General features: G+C 38.9%; 1 protein-coding gene across 1 annotated transcript in view; it reads left to right on the top strand.

The window, feature by feature from the left end:
* sel1l (SEL1L adaptor subunit of SYVN1 ubiquitin ligase) overlaps positions 1 to 10,665 on the top strand; it is a 48,238-nt gene extending 37,573 nt beyond the window's left edge. The window contains exons 17-21 of the mRNA XM_043697156.2: positions 399 to 564; positions 2,642 to 2,716; positions 3,707 to 3,879; positions 8,068 to 8,196; positions 8,694 to 10,665. Coding sequence (XP_043553091.1) covers positions 399 to 564; positions 2,642 to 2,716; positions 3,707 to 3,879; positions 8,068 to 8,196; positions 8,694 to 8,876 — 726 coding nt within the window. The 3' untranslated portion in view covers positions 8,877 to 10,665. The remainder of the gene's footprint in view (positions 1 to 398; positions 565 to 2,641; positions 2,717 to 3,706; positions 3,880 to 8,067; positions 8,197 to 8,693) is intronic.
* The last annotated feature ends 4,736 nt before the right edge of the window (positions 10,666 to 15,401 follow it).

The following is a 15,401-nucleotide window of genomic DNA, read 5'->3' as shown; positions in this document are numbered from 1 at the left end:
GCTGTGTATTTGTATAGTTTACATTTCACTTTGAGCTCTACAATGATGCATAATCCACCAATATTTTTTGCATAATGTTAAGTGATTTTGTTCATGATACTTTGAAACAGGTGGTAAAAGGCACCCAGTGGTTAATATTAAATTTGGAATTTCCTTTCTGATTTTTTTAAGTTACTACTTTCTAGAAAGAAGGCTCTGAACAATTTTAGCAATTCATTATGTCAATTGGAAAATGATTTTTAGGTCTTTGTTTTGGGTCTCTCTCACAAGCTCTTTAAAAGCAATAAGAAAAGATTGACAGTTTCATTCAGATTTCTCTTTAAATTTTGTATTAACTTGCTGTAAATGTATTTTTTGCTTGCTCTGACTAACATCCTGAAATATTTCTGTTTTTGCAGCTGTTCAAAAATGTCTGTGAGCGTGGTCGCTGGTCAGAGCGGCTAATGTCTGCATACAACAGCTACAAGGAAGGTGACACAGACTCTGCATTAGTTCAGTACCTGTTATTGGCTGAACAAGGCTATGAGGTGGCCCAGAGCAATGCTGCATTCATTCTGGATCAAAGTGAGAACCAAGACCCCTGTCCGGCATTGTTTCAGCTGTGTGACTGATTCTTATTTTAAAACTTGCAGCATTTTAATTGGCCTTATTCTTTGAGCTGTTACTTGTGAAAGTATCTGATCCCACGCATGCTGCTGTATCATTGAACTCATGAGACACCTGGGTGTCCAGCACAAATGTGTTGTGCAAGGTAGGGGACTGGCTGTTCGTGGTTTGATCCTAGGTTTCCTTTGGCAGATACAGGGTGGTGATTTGAAAAGAATAATTAGGGTCTTAATGCATCAATATGACTAGTGGACCTGTTTTGTAGGGTGAAAAGACAAGCTAGGAGCTGAAGTGGCAGCAGAAAGTCAGCACCCCGTACAGCTGAAATGTTGGGGGCTCAGACCCCTAGAATGAGTTGATAGCTCATTCAATCCAGTGCCAACTTGGGGAAGCTGAAGGAGGTTCTGTTCAGTGCAGCTGGGGCAAAGGAAATCTATGAACAACGGTTGACTGCAGGAGAGCTGGGATTGTGCAGGGGATTAGTTGCTGGCCCTCTAAAACTAGCTAGAAACAGTCTCTAGTTAAGTGATTTTGCCTTTCTTTTGCTTGTAGCCTTGAGGACACAATACATTGGAGTGGTTGTTGATGGAAATTGAAGGCTATGTTCTTGAAGGAAAGGAACTGAAGTTCCTTTTGTTGCTGAGAAAACTTGATTTGTTTCAACCAGTTTGCCTGCTAATCCAGGTATACTACTTGTTCATTCTGGATCTTAGAATATAAGGTAGTATTTACAGTTTTTTTTTTGTTGCTTGACTCTTGTGCAGTTAGATTTATTTATGTCTAACATCATAGAATCTTGTTGCTTTAGTCTCATAGTGACTGGGACTTTAAACTGTGCTCAGTTCAGTTAGATCTGATGTTCAAAAAGTTACCAGCTCCTAACCAGTTCATAAAAATTGGGGATCGGGAAATTTAGCATACTTTACTTATTCTACTAAATGTTTTGCAAAACAAGTACCTTGTGTGGATTTAAAGCAAGAAGGTATTGTGGTTTTAATGCTGTAATTTCCATGATCAGCAAACTAAATTTTATTTAGTTCCAAAAAATGTGAGCTGTTTTACCATGAAATGCCTGATAATGGAACTGCTGATAATTGGCACCAATAAAATTTAGGTAAAATCCAATTACTGTAAATGGATATAGATTTGCTCACTGAGCTGGAAGGTTCATTTTCAGAAGTTTCATCACCATACTAGGTAACATGTTCAGTGAGCCTCCAGATGAACCACTGGTGGTGTAGCCCACTTTCTATTTATATGTTTGGGTTTCCTTGGGTTGGTGATGTCATTTCCTATGATGCCATTTCCTGTTCTTTTTCGCGGGGGGGTGGTAAATAATATGGTGACAAAACACCTGAAAACGAACCTTCTAGCTCAGTGAGCAAATCTACATCCAGAACCTCAACCTGAGCTACAAATCTTCTCAAAACTCGCTAATTACTGTAAATGTTGAATTAGTTCAAAATATCTTCAGGGAATAAGCAACTGATGTGAAATGTTGTCCAGCAGAAGATTTAAAATTTTGTAAGGAAATTTGCCAGTCCTTGGTGGTGAAGAACTGCAATTAACATTGCATGTCATTGCATGTAGTATTGCAATTGATTAACATATGTTTGTAGTCTAGTTATGTGTGTTGATAATGACAGTGACTATATCTGGTAAAGTTTAAAAAATCACACGACACCAGGTTATAATTCAACAAGTTTATTTGAAAGTAAAGCTTTCAGAGCGCTGTACCTGATGAAGGAGCAGCGCTTCGAAAGCTTGTACTTCCAAATAAACCTGATAGACTATAATCTGGTGTTGAGTGATTTTTAACTTTGTCTGCCCGAGTCCAACATTGGCACCTCCACATATTTTTGATAAAGGAAGGCTTTAGAAATTTAAGGTTAAAATGAACCCATGTTGCTGAGTTCTAATGGCTTATTTTTCATTTAGGAAAAGAATGCCTTAAAAGGTTGAGGTATTCTTGTTGGAAAAAGTCTCTTCAAGGTCCATAACTAATAATGCTTTATTTGCATTTCTACCTTTGTAGAGGAAGCTAAAATCTTTGGTGAGAATGAAACTTATCCACGAGCATTGTTACATTGGAATAGAGCAGCAGCACAAGGTGAGACTGGTAAAGAGAAAGCAGGTAGTGTTGTGCTGACATTCATGAACTCTGCTTAATGTAATTTGATTTGTTTTCAAATGCTAGGGATAGAGAGAAAGGGACATTGGTTTGCATCTTGGATTTTTAAGCATTTGCTTGTCATTCAAAGAAAAAGACTGAGACCCATCAAATGCGCTGTTTGCCTGAATTCACATAGTCAACCCACCATAGTTTCTCTGACGATTTGTGTAAGGATATTTGTGCCTTTTTTTTTATTTTGAAGGTGGTTGTAAAATTGCACTGCAAAGCTTTTCTGACTGGAGAAAATTATTTGTGAAATATGTATAAAATCTAAATTTGAATATTGAACTTGTAAATTTTACTTTTCCAGTTTCAAGTAGGCCTGTATAAAATCATGCAAGTGCTCAAAGGGTACTTATCAATTTAAATACAATATAAATCTTTAATTCTATTTCAGAACACAATGCAAGGCTTCCTCGTTTTCATTTCCCTCCCTGCAGTAATGAGAAGCTGTTGTGTTACTAGAAATGACTTTTACATGACCTTTTTTCTGAAGTTTTTGTTTTTTTCATTTAATCTGCAGGCAGTTACCAGTTCAAATTTGTAAACATTCATGTTTGTGTTAAAGCCAGTTTATAAACTTTGAAAAATCAAGCACATCTCAAAGTGCAAGGATTATACTTTACAGTTAGCATAATTTGCAGTTGCTTAATTCTTAACAATTTTGTATTGAGAAAAGCAGCAAATAATCCTTCCTTTCAAGCCTTATTGGAAAGTTTTAAATCAAGATAGAGCAAAAAGATTCTGAAGAGGTTACTAAATGGGAAAGTGCAATGAAAATTCTGTGTTTCAAATTTCGATGCTTCATGTGTCTTGTGGCATTAATTTGTTTTCTCGGGACTCAAGGCCCACACGAAGGAAATAAAGTTGCTATCCATAATAAATATCATCAAGTTCTGTATGTATTGAAATACTTTTGTGTTTTAGGTTATACGGTTGCAAGGATCAAACTGGGCGATTATCATTTCTATGGTTACGGCACAGACATCGACTATGAAACTGCCGTAATTCATTATAGACTCGCCTCTGAACAGCAGCATAGTGCCCAGGCCATGTTTAACCTGGGCTACATGCATGAGAAGGGTTTAGGCATTAAACAGGTAAAAATTTGAAAATATATTCATTTTGTATTTTCTGACACGTTTGTGAGTTTTCAAAGTTTAAAGATGTTACCCCTGTCTTTGCTGCATTTGCAAGCATTTGATAACTTTGTATTAATGGTCGCTTTTTTTTCACTACTGTTAGTGTCCTTTCTCCTCCATAAATAATATTGTAACCAGCCTGTGTCATATCCTTGAATGTGGCAACACCGTTACTGTTTAAGTAGCCTTTACTCATAACTTCTCCACATACTTCACATCTTCAATGATGTCAAACAGATTACTTATTCAGAGAAATGACCAAAAACTTGGTCAGAGCCTTTCACAGGTAGAAACTGGAAGTAACATTTGAGTTGCACAGTTGCCAAGCATTTACCATTTACGAGAGAGAGAACCTAATCATTGCTCCTTGATATTCAATAGCATTGCCATCACTAAATCCCCTACTAACAACATCCTTGCAATTACCACTGGCCAGAAACTGTACCGGACTAGCCATATATGGCTACAAAGTCAGATTAGAGACTAAGAACCTTATGAGTACCTTGCTTCTGAACCCCCACCCCCAGCCTGTCCATAATTTACAAGACAAGTCAAGAATGTGATGGGATACTCTTCACTTATCTGGATGAGTGCAACTCCAGTAGCACTTGAGAAGCTTGACACCATCCAGAACAAAGCAGCCAACTTGACTGGAAACGCATCAACTTCCTCGATCACCAATGTTCAATGGCAGCAGTTTGTACTGTTGCAAAGATGAACTGCAGAAATTCACCAAGGTCCTTTTGGCATCACCTTCCAAATTGATGGTCAGTACCATTTAGAAGGACGTGGACAGTGGATATGTCAGAACACCACCACCTGCAAGTTCCCCTCCAAACAACTCTCTGTCCAAACTTGGAAATATATTGCAGTTTCTTCCACATCATTGCGTCAAACTTCCTTCCCTCCCTCCCTCTCAGCATTATAAAGGATAACATAGCTAAGATAAGTGGGAAAACTGAGGACTGGGAAGCTTTTAAAGAGCAACAGAGGATTACTAAGAAGGAAATACGCAGAGGAAAAATGAGGTACGAAGGTAAACTGGCCAAAAATATTAAGGAGGTTAGTAAAAGCTTTTTTAGGTATGTGCAAGGCAAAAAAATGGTTAGGACAAAAATTGGGCCCTTGAAGACAGAAACAGGGGAATATATTACTAGGAACAAAGAAGTGGCAGAGGAATTAAATGGGTACTTCAGATCTGAGTTCACTGGGGAAGACACAAGCAATCTCCCTGAGGTAACAGTGGCTGAAGGACCTGCACTTAAGAGAATTTATATTTGCCAGGATTTGGTGTTGGAGAGACTGTTAGGTCTGAAGGTTGATAAGTCTCCGGGGCCTGAAGGTCTGCATCCCAGGGTACTGAAGGAGGTGGCTCGGGAAATCGTGGATGCGTTGGTGATTATTTTCCAGAGTTCAATAGATTCGGGGTCGGTTCCTGAGGATTGGAGGGTGGCTAATGTTATACCACTTTTTAAGAAAGGTGGGCGAGAGAAAGCAGGAAATTATAGACCAGTTAGTCTGACCTCAGTGGTGGGAAAGATGCTGGAGTCTATTATAAAGGATGAAATTACTGCACATCTGGATAGTAGTAACAGGATAGGACAGAGTTAGCATGGATTTATGAAGGGGAAATCATGCTTGACTAATCTTCTTGAATTTTTTGAGGATGTAACTATGAAGTTGGACGAGGGAAATCCAGTAGATGTAGTGTACCTGGACTTTCAGAAAGCTTTTGATAAAGTTCCACACAGGAGGTTAGTGAGTAAAATTAGGGCGCATGGTATTGGGGGCAAAGTACTAGATTGGATTGAAAATAGGAAACAAAGGGTAGTGATAATCGGCTCCATTTTGGAATGGCAGGCAGTGACCAGTGGGGTACTGCAGGGATCCGTGTTGGGACCGCAGCTTTTTACAATATATGTTAATGATATAGAAGATAGTATCAGCAATAACATTAGCAAATTTGCTGATGATACAAAGCTGGCTGGCAGGGTGAAATATGATGAGGATGTTAGGAGATTACAGGGTGACCTGGACAAGTTAGGTGAGTGGGCAGATGCATGGCAAATGCAGTTTAATGTAGATAAATGTATGGTTATCCACTTTGGTAGCAAGAACAGGAAGGCAGACTACTACCTCAATGGAATCAATTTATGTAAAGGGGCAGTACAGAGAGATCTGGGTGTTCTTGTACACCAGTCAATGAAGGCAAGCATGTAGGTGCAGCAGGTAGTGAAGAAGGCTAATAGCATGCTGGCCTTCATAACAAGAGGAATTGAGTATAGAAGCAAAGAGGTGCTTCTGCAGTTGTACAGGGCTCTGGTGAGACCACACCTGGAGTACTATGTGCAGTTCTGGTCTCCAAATTTGAGAAAAGACATTCTGGCTATTGAGGGAGTGCAGTGTAGGAATGGCAGGATTACCTTACACTGAAAGACTGAAGCGACTGGGCTTTTATATCCTTGAGTTTCGAAGATTGAGAGGGGATCTGATTGAGACGTATAAGATTATGAAAGGATTGGACACTCGGGCACCAGTGGACATATTTCCACTGGTGGGTGAGTACCGAACCAGAGGACACAGCTTAAAAATACGGGGTAGATCATTTAGGACAGAGCTCAGGAGAAACTTCTTCACCCAGAGTGTGATGGCTGTGTGGAATGCTCTGCCCCAGAGGGCAGTGGAGGCCCCCTCTCTGGATTCATTTAAGAAAGAGTTGGATAGAGCTCTCAAAGATAGTGGAATCAAGGGTTATGGAGATAAGGCAGGAACAGGATACTAATTAGGAATGATCATCCATGATTATATTGAATGGCGGTCCAGGCTCGAAGGGCTGAATGGCCTACTCCACCTATTGTCTATTGTGATCTACAGTTCACCACCACCTTCTCAAGATGGCTCTCAGGCCCATACCATGTATTCTTAGTGAGGAAGAGAGATCCAGACTTTTATGGAAAGAAGTCCTGAGAAATGGCGATTAGACAATGAACTCCAGTAGTGACACAGTTAAGTCAGGGTTGTTCAACTGACCAGGAAATGAGCATAAGTACCTGGGGGTTTCAGGGATAATAGTTGGAACATTAAACTTCACACAAGTACGGTCTCTGTTTTAGGATCTGTTCTGTCTCAATAAAGCATCAGTGACATGAGTCTGAGACTCCTCTCCCCATCAAACCTTTGGGGCCATAATGCTTAGCAAGCACTATTTTTGGTATTTCCCTCCTACCCCAAGACAAGCCAATTCGCATTTTCTGAAGAAGTGTTGCTGGACCTGAAATGTTAAGTCTGCTTTCTCTCTGTAGATGCTGTTCAACCTGCCAAGTTTTTCCAGCATTTTCTTTCTGGTTTGCAGCATCTGGAGTTTTTTGAAATAAGCATTCTAATTGAAAACCAATTTGTTTTTATTAACTTTTATATTTTTTAGATTAGATTACATTAGATTACATTAGATTACATTACAGTGTGGAAACAGGCCCTTCGGCCCAACAAGTCCACACCGACCCGCCGAAGCGAAACCCACCCATACCCCTACATTTACCCCTTACCTAACACTACGGGCAATTTAGCATGGCCAATTCACCTGACCCTGCACATCTTTTTTGGACTGTGGGAGGAAACCGGAGCACCCGGAGGAAACCCACGCAGACACTGGGAGAACGTGCAAACTCCACACAGTCAGTCGCCTGAGGCGGGTTTTGAGAAGATTTGTAGCTCGGGTTGATGTTTTGGATGTAGGTTTGCTCACTGAGCTGCAAGGTTCATTTCCTGCAGGAATTTTCAACATTGCTTTGCCTGAAGTCCACTGAAGATGTTACATAGGGTAACAAAACGTCTCAATGAACCTTGCAGCTCAGCGAGCAAACCCACATCCAAATGTTTCTGATCAGGAAGCGGAATTGTTTTTACCTCTGTAGTGTAAAGGAGATTCGTACACAAAATAATTGGAAATACTCGGATCAGGCAGAATCTACAGAGAAAATCAATGACTTTTCTTCATAACTACTGTGGATGCTGGAAAGTTAACTTCCAAATTTGCGTTAACAGCATATTACCTAGCATCAGTACTAATGCTGTTTCTGTAGTATTCTTGATAATTATTACAGTTCACCATTTGTATTAAATTCCTCCCTTTTTTTCTGTTCAAAGGATATCTACCTTGCAAAGCGATTTTATGATATGGCTGCAGAGACTAGTCCTGATGCTCAAGTCCCTGTCTTCCTTGCACTTTGTAAATTAGGCATGATGTACTCATTAGACTACTTGAGTGAAACCAAGGTAAGCAAACACAAATTAAAGGCTGCCAGGAACTTTACGAGTACACCTTTTGTTTTTTCCTTTTACTGGTCCAGCCCTATTCATTTTATCCTTTTGCGCAGAGAATGTTGCACCATCTGTGATACAATCAGGAGTAACACACAGGTTGAATTTTCCTGCAAATTTTGGGACCCTGGTAACAGGCCCAAATGGAAATCTTGAGCCAAAACTTGGCAGGAGCAAGACTAGCAAGTGGTTCCTGGCATTGCCTCCTAATTGGCTGCCACCAAGCTTGTAAGGACAGCGAGAGGCTGCCACTGTTGCCAGCAGCTTGGGCACTGCTGAAACAGGCTGAAGAGAGTTTCTAACCCAAGCAGGTAAGCCCCTACGGTTGGAGGGGCAAAGCCTAAAGATGAGTTCCTGACATCTACCCCCTCCCAACTTCCCTTTAAGATTTATCTCTGTCAATACCGCTATCCATTGTACAAATACTACTGTAATATTGTTTCTTATTGCAGTTCCGGGAGATGTGGATGCAGATTGACTTGGACGTGCTGCTGGGCCCTGAGTGGGACCTTTATCTCATGACCGTACTTGCTCTGCTATTGGGGACTGTGATTGCTTACAGGCAAAGACAGCAACAGCCTGATCTCCGGGCACCAGGACCCCAGCAGCCAGAACCTCAACGTGAGCAGCAATAGCAAAGGTGCAGCTAGCTTAGGTGTCTTCTTTCTTGCCACATCCATCAAACCCCACCCCCATACCCTCTAAACAATTTGTTTATGCAGCAAGAAAAGGTTGGACTATTGACTTGTATGAAGTGCACATTTTCTTAATAAAATAGCCTATTTTCAGGCTTGCCGAGTTTTTAAGCTATTTTGATCAGCATCGGAGGAATAGTTTTATATGAAGTTTAAAAAGCTTTGGTCCTTTGAACTTAAAAAAGAAACACTGATTTACTTGGCATTTTCCGGAAGTTTATGTATTAAATTTGTTTGTTTAGAGCATAAAGCCGGATTTATTTTTCATTAGAAGTTATGAGACCTAACAAATCCTGCTGAATCCCAGGTGAAAGTTATTCTAAATGTGCCACTACATAGTATGTTAATGCAGTTACATGAAACTTTACAGCTAATTGCCAATAGGTCTTATACCAGTACTTCAGCTCTTCTGTGAAGAACATGTACTTATTTTTTCCTTTTTGTTGCATATGTCAACCAAAAAATCATTCATTTGAATACCACTGCTCTCAACAACCATATGTCCTCATGGAGCTTTACTGGTATGTTTGCAGGAAGGGTTTTTTAATTTGGCTGACTTAATTTGATTGAGGAGAATTGATAAATGCAATAATGCATTAAAATATATTTGAGATCAGATCTGGGTGCATTTACCTAATTAGAAAGAAAATTAATTTAAAACCGGGTTTTCTATAGAAGCTTCAGTTTCCATTAATGAGAATCTTTTTTTTTCTATTGAGTTGTCAATTTTACATCTGTGAGTTTGAATTTATTTTTTGCAAAGTGACGATCCAAACAGCCTGAAACTAGCATGGATTTTTGAGTGAACTATTTCATTGCAATCTGACATTGTGGGAACAACTTGTTTATATTAAAAAAAAATTAAATGTGCAGAATTGAAAAAGCCTGCAGTCAGTTTGGCCTTTGGCCTTGGACAAAATTAATCACATTAATGCAAAAGCGAAATACTGCAGCAGCTGGAAATCTGAAATAAAAACAACAAATGCTCAAAATACTCATCAGGTCCGGCAGCATATTTGGAGGGGATCAGAGTTGAATGCTTCTGGTTGACTTCATCTCAAACTGAAGTATTGATGCTGTTATTTTCTGTCCACAGATGTTGCTTGACCTACTAGGTATTTCCAGCATTATTGTATTACACTTCTGTTTGCAATAGACTTTCTTGAAGCCTGTCTACCTAAAGGGCCAGCACTAGTGTTTAATTATGGATTTGAGTGATTGATTAGTAATGGCAATACAGATTTACAACTGGACTCATGCCTTTTGCTATGAAGAGATCTGTTAAGACACAGATGTGTGGGGTGGGGGGGTTGGGAGCAGTAGGAGAGGGTTGAGGAGTTTAGGCAGCCTACTATAACATTGTCCAGTTGATGTAAAAAAGAACACAACACTGATAGACCTAATAAAGAATGATTTGTCCCTCTCCTCCCACCTTTTATTTTGTTTGGGGAGTGCAGTAGCTCTTAATAGCTGCAATTTTGTTTTGCAACTTTAGCTAAATTTTGAAAATGCAAATCCCCATTATAACTGGTGGTGGGAGTCTTAACTGTTGTAAATGTACTATATTGTAAATGAAATAAAGGAAAGCTGTGTAAAATTGTTAAAAAATGTTAATAAGGTGTACAGACTTTTTTAATGTAATGGTAACCTTTTGTGAATTGGAAAATCCAGCCCAATTAGCCAGCAAACTGTATATTTGTGCTTCATTTTAATAAACTGTCCAACTGCTGTAGAATCTTTCTATATTCATTTTAATGCTCGGGATATACTTAAATGTTTATGGCTGTTTATTAATGAAATATAATGAGTATGCATACTACAATGTAGATAATCTGTGAAGAATCAACCATTTTTCACTCGATTAAAATGAGAAGAGGCATCTTGGTTAATGAATCTTAGCCTTTCTGTAGTCCAGCAATAGTAAGCTATACCAGATCTTTGTCTGTGAACTTCAAAACTGAAGCTACCAAATAAACTTGAAAAAATGAGAAATAAGACATAATTCAACAAAAATACTACTGGTATGGCTGTGTACATTATTTCTGAACTTCTGTCATTTTAGCATCCTCAATCTTTGCTCAGCAATATATTGAGCTTGAATCTTGGAACTTCAGTCACGATAATGATTTCTATTTCCATACCCATGGTTGCTTTGTAACTCAAATTTCCTTTTGGAACTTAGAATAAATAGAATTTATTTAGTAAGTGGATCACTAGTTCATGTGAAATGAATTGGTGTGTAAACAACAGTCTATTTTACAAGGCTGTGCTGTGTCAGCATCATTTCACTTTGTTTATGATTGACACGAATGATCATTTCAGGTACACATTCAAAAAGGAAAATTTTATAAATTTGTTTCACGTAATGCATATAATTTTGTAACTAAGCTGTTGTTTAGAATCCATAATAGAGGTATGGAATTTATTGTGAGTACTTAAATATTTAAATTTCAGACTGTAATCTCTAATCAATTGCTCAATGTAGGAGTTGCTTGATGAGCCAGCATTTATTGTCCATCCTTACTTGCCTTTGAGAAGGTGCCTGTTGAAATACTGAAGTTCCTGGTATAGGTACATCAATAATGCTAACTGGGAGGGATTTCCAGAATATTGATTGAACAACAGTGAAGGAATGGTGTCCAGCTGTGTGGGGGGGGGGGGGGGGGGGGGGGAAGAGGGGTGCTGCAAGGGGGAACTTGCACATGGTGTTCCCATATTTCCCAAGCATTGCCCCAGGCAGTAGAGGTCACAAGCTTGGAAGGTGCTTTTATGCTGCACCACACTTTATTTTCCCACTTTCAGCAAGTGGCAATGAGAACGGTTGTGGGCATTAATCTAATTATTACAGCAAAATTACAGACGTTTAGCTTTCAAGTCCCCCTTTATTCCATACAAGAACAGTGTTGTGAAGAAAATGTTAACGGAATTTCTGAGGTTTAAATAAGCATATTTGTAATGTGAGGTTACAATCTATATGAAGGTTCAATTAATATCAAGACCTTCTAATTGAGCAAGAAAGCAGTTCTGAAGAAGGGTCACTGGTCAGAAACATTGACTGCTTTCTCGCCATAGATCCTCCAAATCTACTGAGGTTCTTCAATTTGTTTTTGTTTCCTTTAATTCAGCATTTGGCATATGAATTTTATGAATATGAATTTAGGTTACAGTTATATGCCAGAAATTTTATTTTGTTTATATTCAAAACAGCTATTGATAAATGTGTAGATTCAGTGATCATGTCTGAGGGATCCAAATCTGTAATCTGAACAATAAATTGTGATGAAGATACATATGCCTTTTTACCACCTCCCTTCCCACTGACCAATGTGATTCTATCTCAAAAGAGTGTTTGCAATGATTTACTTACAATATATTACTTTGAGTTTATTCATGGACACAATGTGCTCTGCTATGTTTGGAGATGCCAAAAGTCAGTTGTGAATTTTGCTGCTTAATCCGTTTTAAGTGTGACTTTGATCATCTATCTTTGCCATTTTGATTCTCTACACAACTTCCCCTTTTTTGCTACACTATTCTGGTACCTTGTCTTTTAATTAAGCATTTAACTGATTTCTAGTAGATGTGTGTGCGTATACCTTTTTTTTGTGTCCACCTTTTTAAGGACTTAATGTGCTGTCTGTACAAAGGTAAGCAAAAGTCACCATAGTCCCAGAGGATTATAGGGTGGTGGCTGCCTGTGTTTTGCATCTCCCTACCAGTTTGTCTGCTATGGACTTGCATGAAGCAGTTGCTGCAGTGTTGGTTTTATTGAACAGTAAAGCACAACTTATAAACTAAACCAATGAGCTAATCAATTTACCATTAATATGGTGGAACAGCTGTGGAAAACAAAACTCATGAGGCCTGTCATACTTGGCCTGTCATACTTGACCCATCAACAAATAACCAACCTACAAATGAATCTTAGCTTGCTGGTAAGTGAAGAGATCCATGCCAAGTGACCAGGGTGTGTGCTGAATCAATATCCAGCAAAAAGAAGGTTCAGTATCTATTGTCAGAATGTCCACAAAATACCCTTACTCAAATTGGGGCACAGCAGACCACTTAACACCTTTTTTTTTTAAACAACAATTGAAACTAGGGTTTCTATGTTTTGGGGGTGTTTTTCAGAAAAGTACCCCATTAGAATTCCATTTGCAATTGGGAGCCAAGATATGCACAGGTTTGAAATGTCAGAATTAATAGCAAAAGAGCTAGAAAATCTTCAGAAAGTATGGATAATGCTAGAAGGCCAATTTTGCATAGATTAAACTTTTGTATTCATCAACTAGAATTCCTGCTATTTTACCTATGAAATCATAGAACAATTCAGGACACGAAACAAAAAAAATTGTTTTGTACTTTCAGTAGTAGAACTTCCAGAAGGCCTTGACAAGATGCTGCACAGGAGACTGCTGAATAAGATAAGGGCTCATGGTGTTTGAGGCAAGGTACTAGCATGGAGAGAAGATTGCTTTCAACTAGACAGCCAGAGTGTGGAGATAAAAGGGTCCTCAGGATGGCAGCCAGTAACTGGTGGTGATCTGCAATGGTCAATGTTTGGACCACAACTTTTCACATTAATATCTACATGAAGGATCTGAGGGCCTTCTGGCTAAGGTTACAGATGATACAAAAATAGGTGGAAGGACTGTTAGTTTTGTGGAGATGGGGAGGCTGCGGAACGATTGAGTGGCCAAAGAAATGGCAGATGAAATACAACATGGGAAAGTGTGATGTCATGAACTGTGGTAGGAAGAATAAAGACATAGATTATTTTTTAAATAGGGAGAGAATTTAGAAATCTGAAGTGCAAAAGGACTTGGAAGACCTTCTCCAGGATTCTCTTAATTTACACGTTGTATTTGCCTTTCTAACTACAGATTCAATGTTGGTATTTATTTTGAGAAGGCTAGAATATAAAAGCAGGGACGAACTTCTGAGGCATTTTAAGGCTCTAGTCAAACAACAATTGGAGCAGGGGTGGGCAGTGAATTCTTCCAAGGGGCCACATGAGAAACCAGAGTTGTGTTGGAGGGCCGAACCAACAATAATACTGAGCAGAATTATGTTCAACTTAAGTGTCTCCCATTGTGAAAAGTACTAAATTATATAGTTTTGCACTGAAACTTACAATCAAAAGAATAAGGAAATAAAGATATGAAATTGTGGAGTAGGTCAAATATAGAAGAAATAAACAGTAAAAACAATTTCAGCATTTTATTTTTAACATGTTAATCTCACGAACCAATAATGAAAAGTTGTTTCATTATTGTTCAGTATTACAAACAACTCTATATAAAAAACAGTAACTGTTTTTGATGTTTTTCAGTTCATTTTTACTTGTTTAGTGAGAAAAGTCCAGTCTGTTTTGGGCTTGGACAAGTGCACTGAAATCTGGTTGAATGTCTGAGGTGGATATGTGAAGGATAGCTGAGAGGTGATCATCAGTGATAGAGGATCTGTATTTGGATTTGTTGAACCTCATCACTGAGAATGTCTGTTTGCATATATAGGTAGATCCAAAGAATTGTCTGAGCATGCCTTATGTGTGGAAAGGTCTCCTCTTTTTGAGGGAAGAGTAAAAATCAAGTAGTGAGACTGACCTAAAGTACTCTGCCAGAATTATGTCAGACTGTAGGTCAATGAGTTCAGCTGAACATCACTAGGTGCATTCTCCACATTGCATGTAAATGGGGGGAAAAAATCATGTGCATTTCATTCTCAACCGTTTTAAAGTCTTGAAATCGTCTTGAAAATTCACCATGCAGTGCTTCTAACATAGATGAGTACCCCTGTGGAGGTGATCAGCTGAAGGTGCGGCTTCCTTCAGTATTGGCAAGTGGGTGAGAATATTGTCCTCCATTTGGCTTGAGAGAAGCTGCAACTTTCTCATAAAAGCCTTCACCAAGTTGTACATTTCATGCTCAAAAAGGCCCTTGTGCTGCAGTTTCACATTTAGTTCATTTATAAGTGCAGTCACATCAACAGCAAAACCAAGGTCTGCAATCCAGTCTGCATCTGAAAGCTGTGCAATGCCATTTCCTTTCTTCACACACAAATCTTGAATCTCTTCTCTCAGGTCCCATACACTTTTCAGCATTTTGCCCAACCTGACAGCTGTGTGGTAGCCTTTGTCACGATGCTCAGTCTCATTTTCCTCCAAAAGTGCAACAAACTGCCTGTGAATCAAAGCTCTTGCCCTGATGAAGTTAACCAGGTGGTTGATGTTGTAACTAAAATAGTTAATTTTTAACACTGACTTACACAACACTTCCTGATGTATAACAGAATGCAAAAATACCAATTTCTGTTCAGGGTCAATTTCTGTCACTTTATCCTGCATTCTCTTTAAGAGTCCAACATTTTCTCCTGTTAGATTTGACAACTAGCCATTGTCGCACCCGCCAGCTTGTCCCATTTTAGTCCCAACGTGTCCAAAAGTGCATTACCAATTGTTCCTTT

The sequence above is a fragment of the Chiloscyllium plagiosum genome, unplaced genomic scaffold, assembly GCF_037043375.1.
Source record: "Chiloscyllium plagiosum isolate Xiang-an unplaced genomic scaffold, Cpla_swu_hap1 HiC_scaffold_8, whole genome shotgun sequence".
NCBI lineage: Eukaryota > Metazoa > Chordata > Chondrichthyes > Orectolobiformes > Hemiscylliidae > Chiloscyllium > Chiloscyllium plagiosum.
Note: the sequence above shows the minus strand (reverse complement) of the source record. Positions and strands in the feature narration are given on the sequence as shown.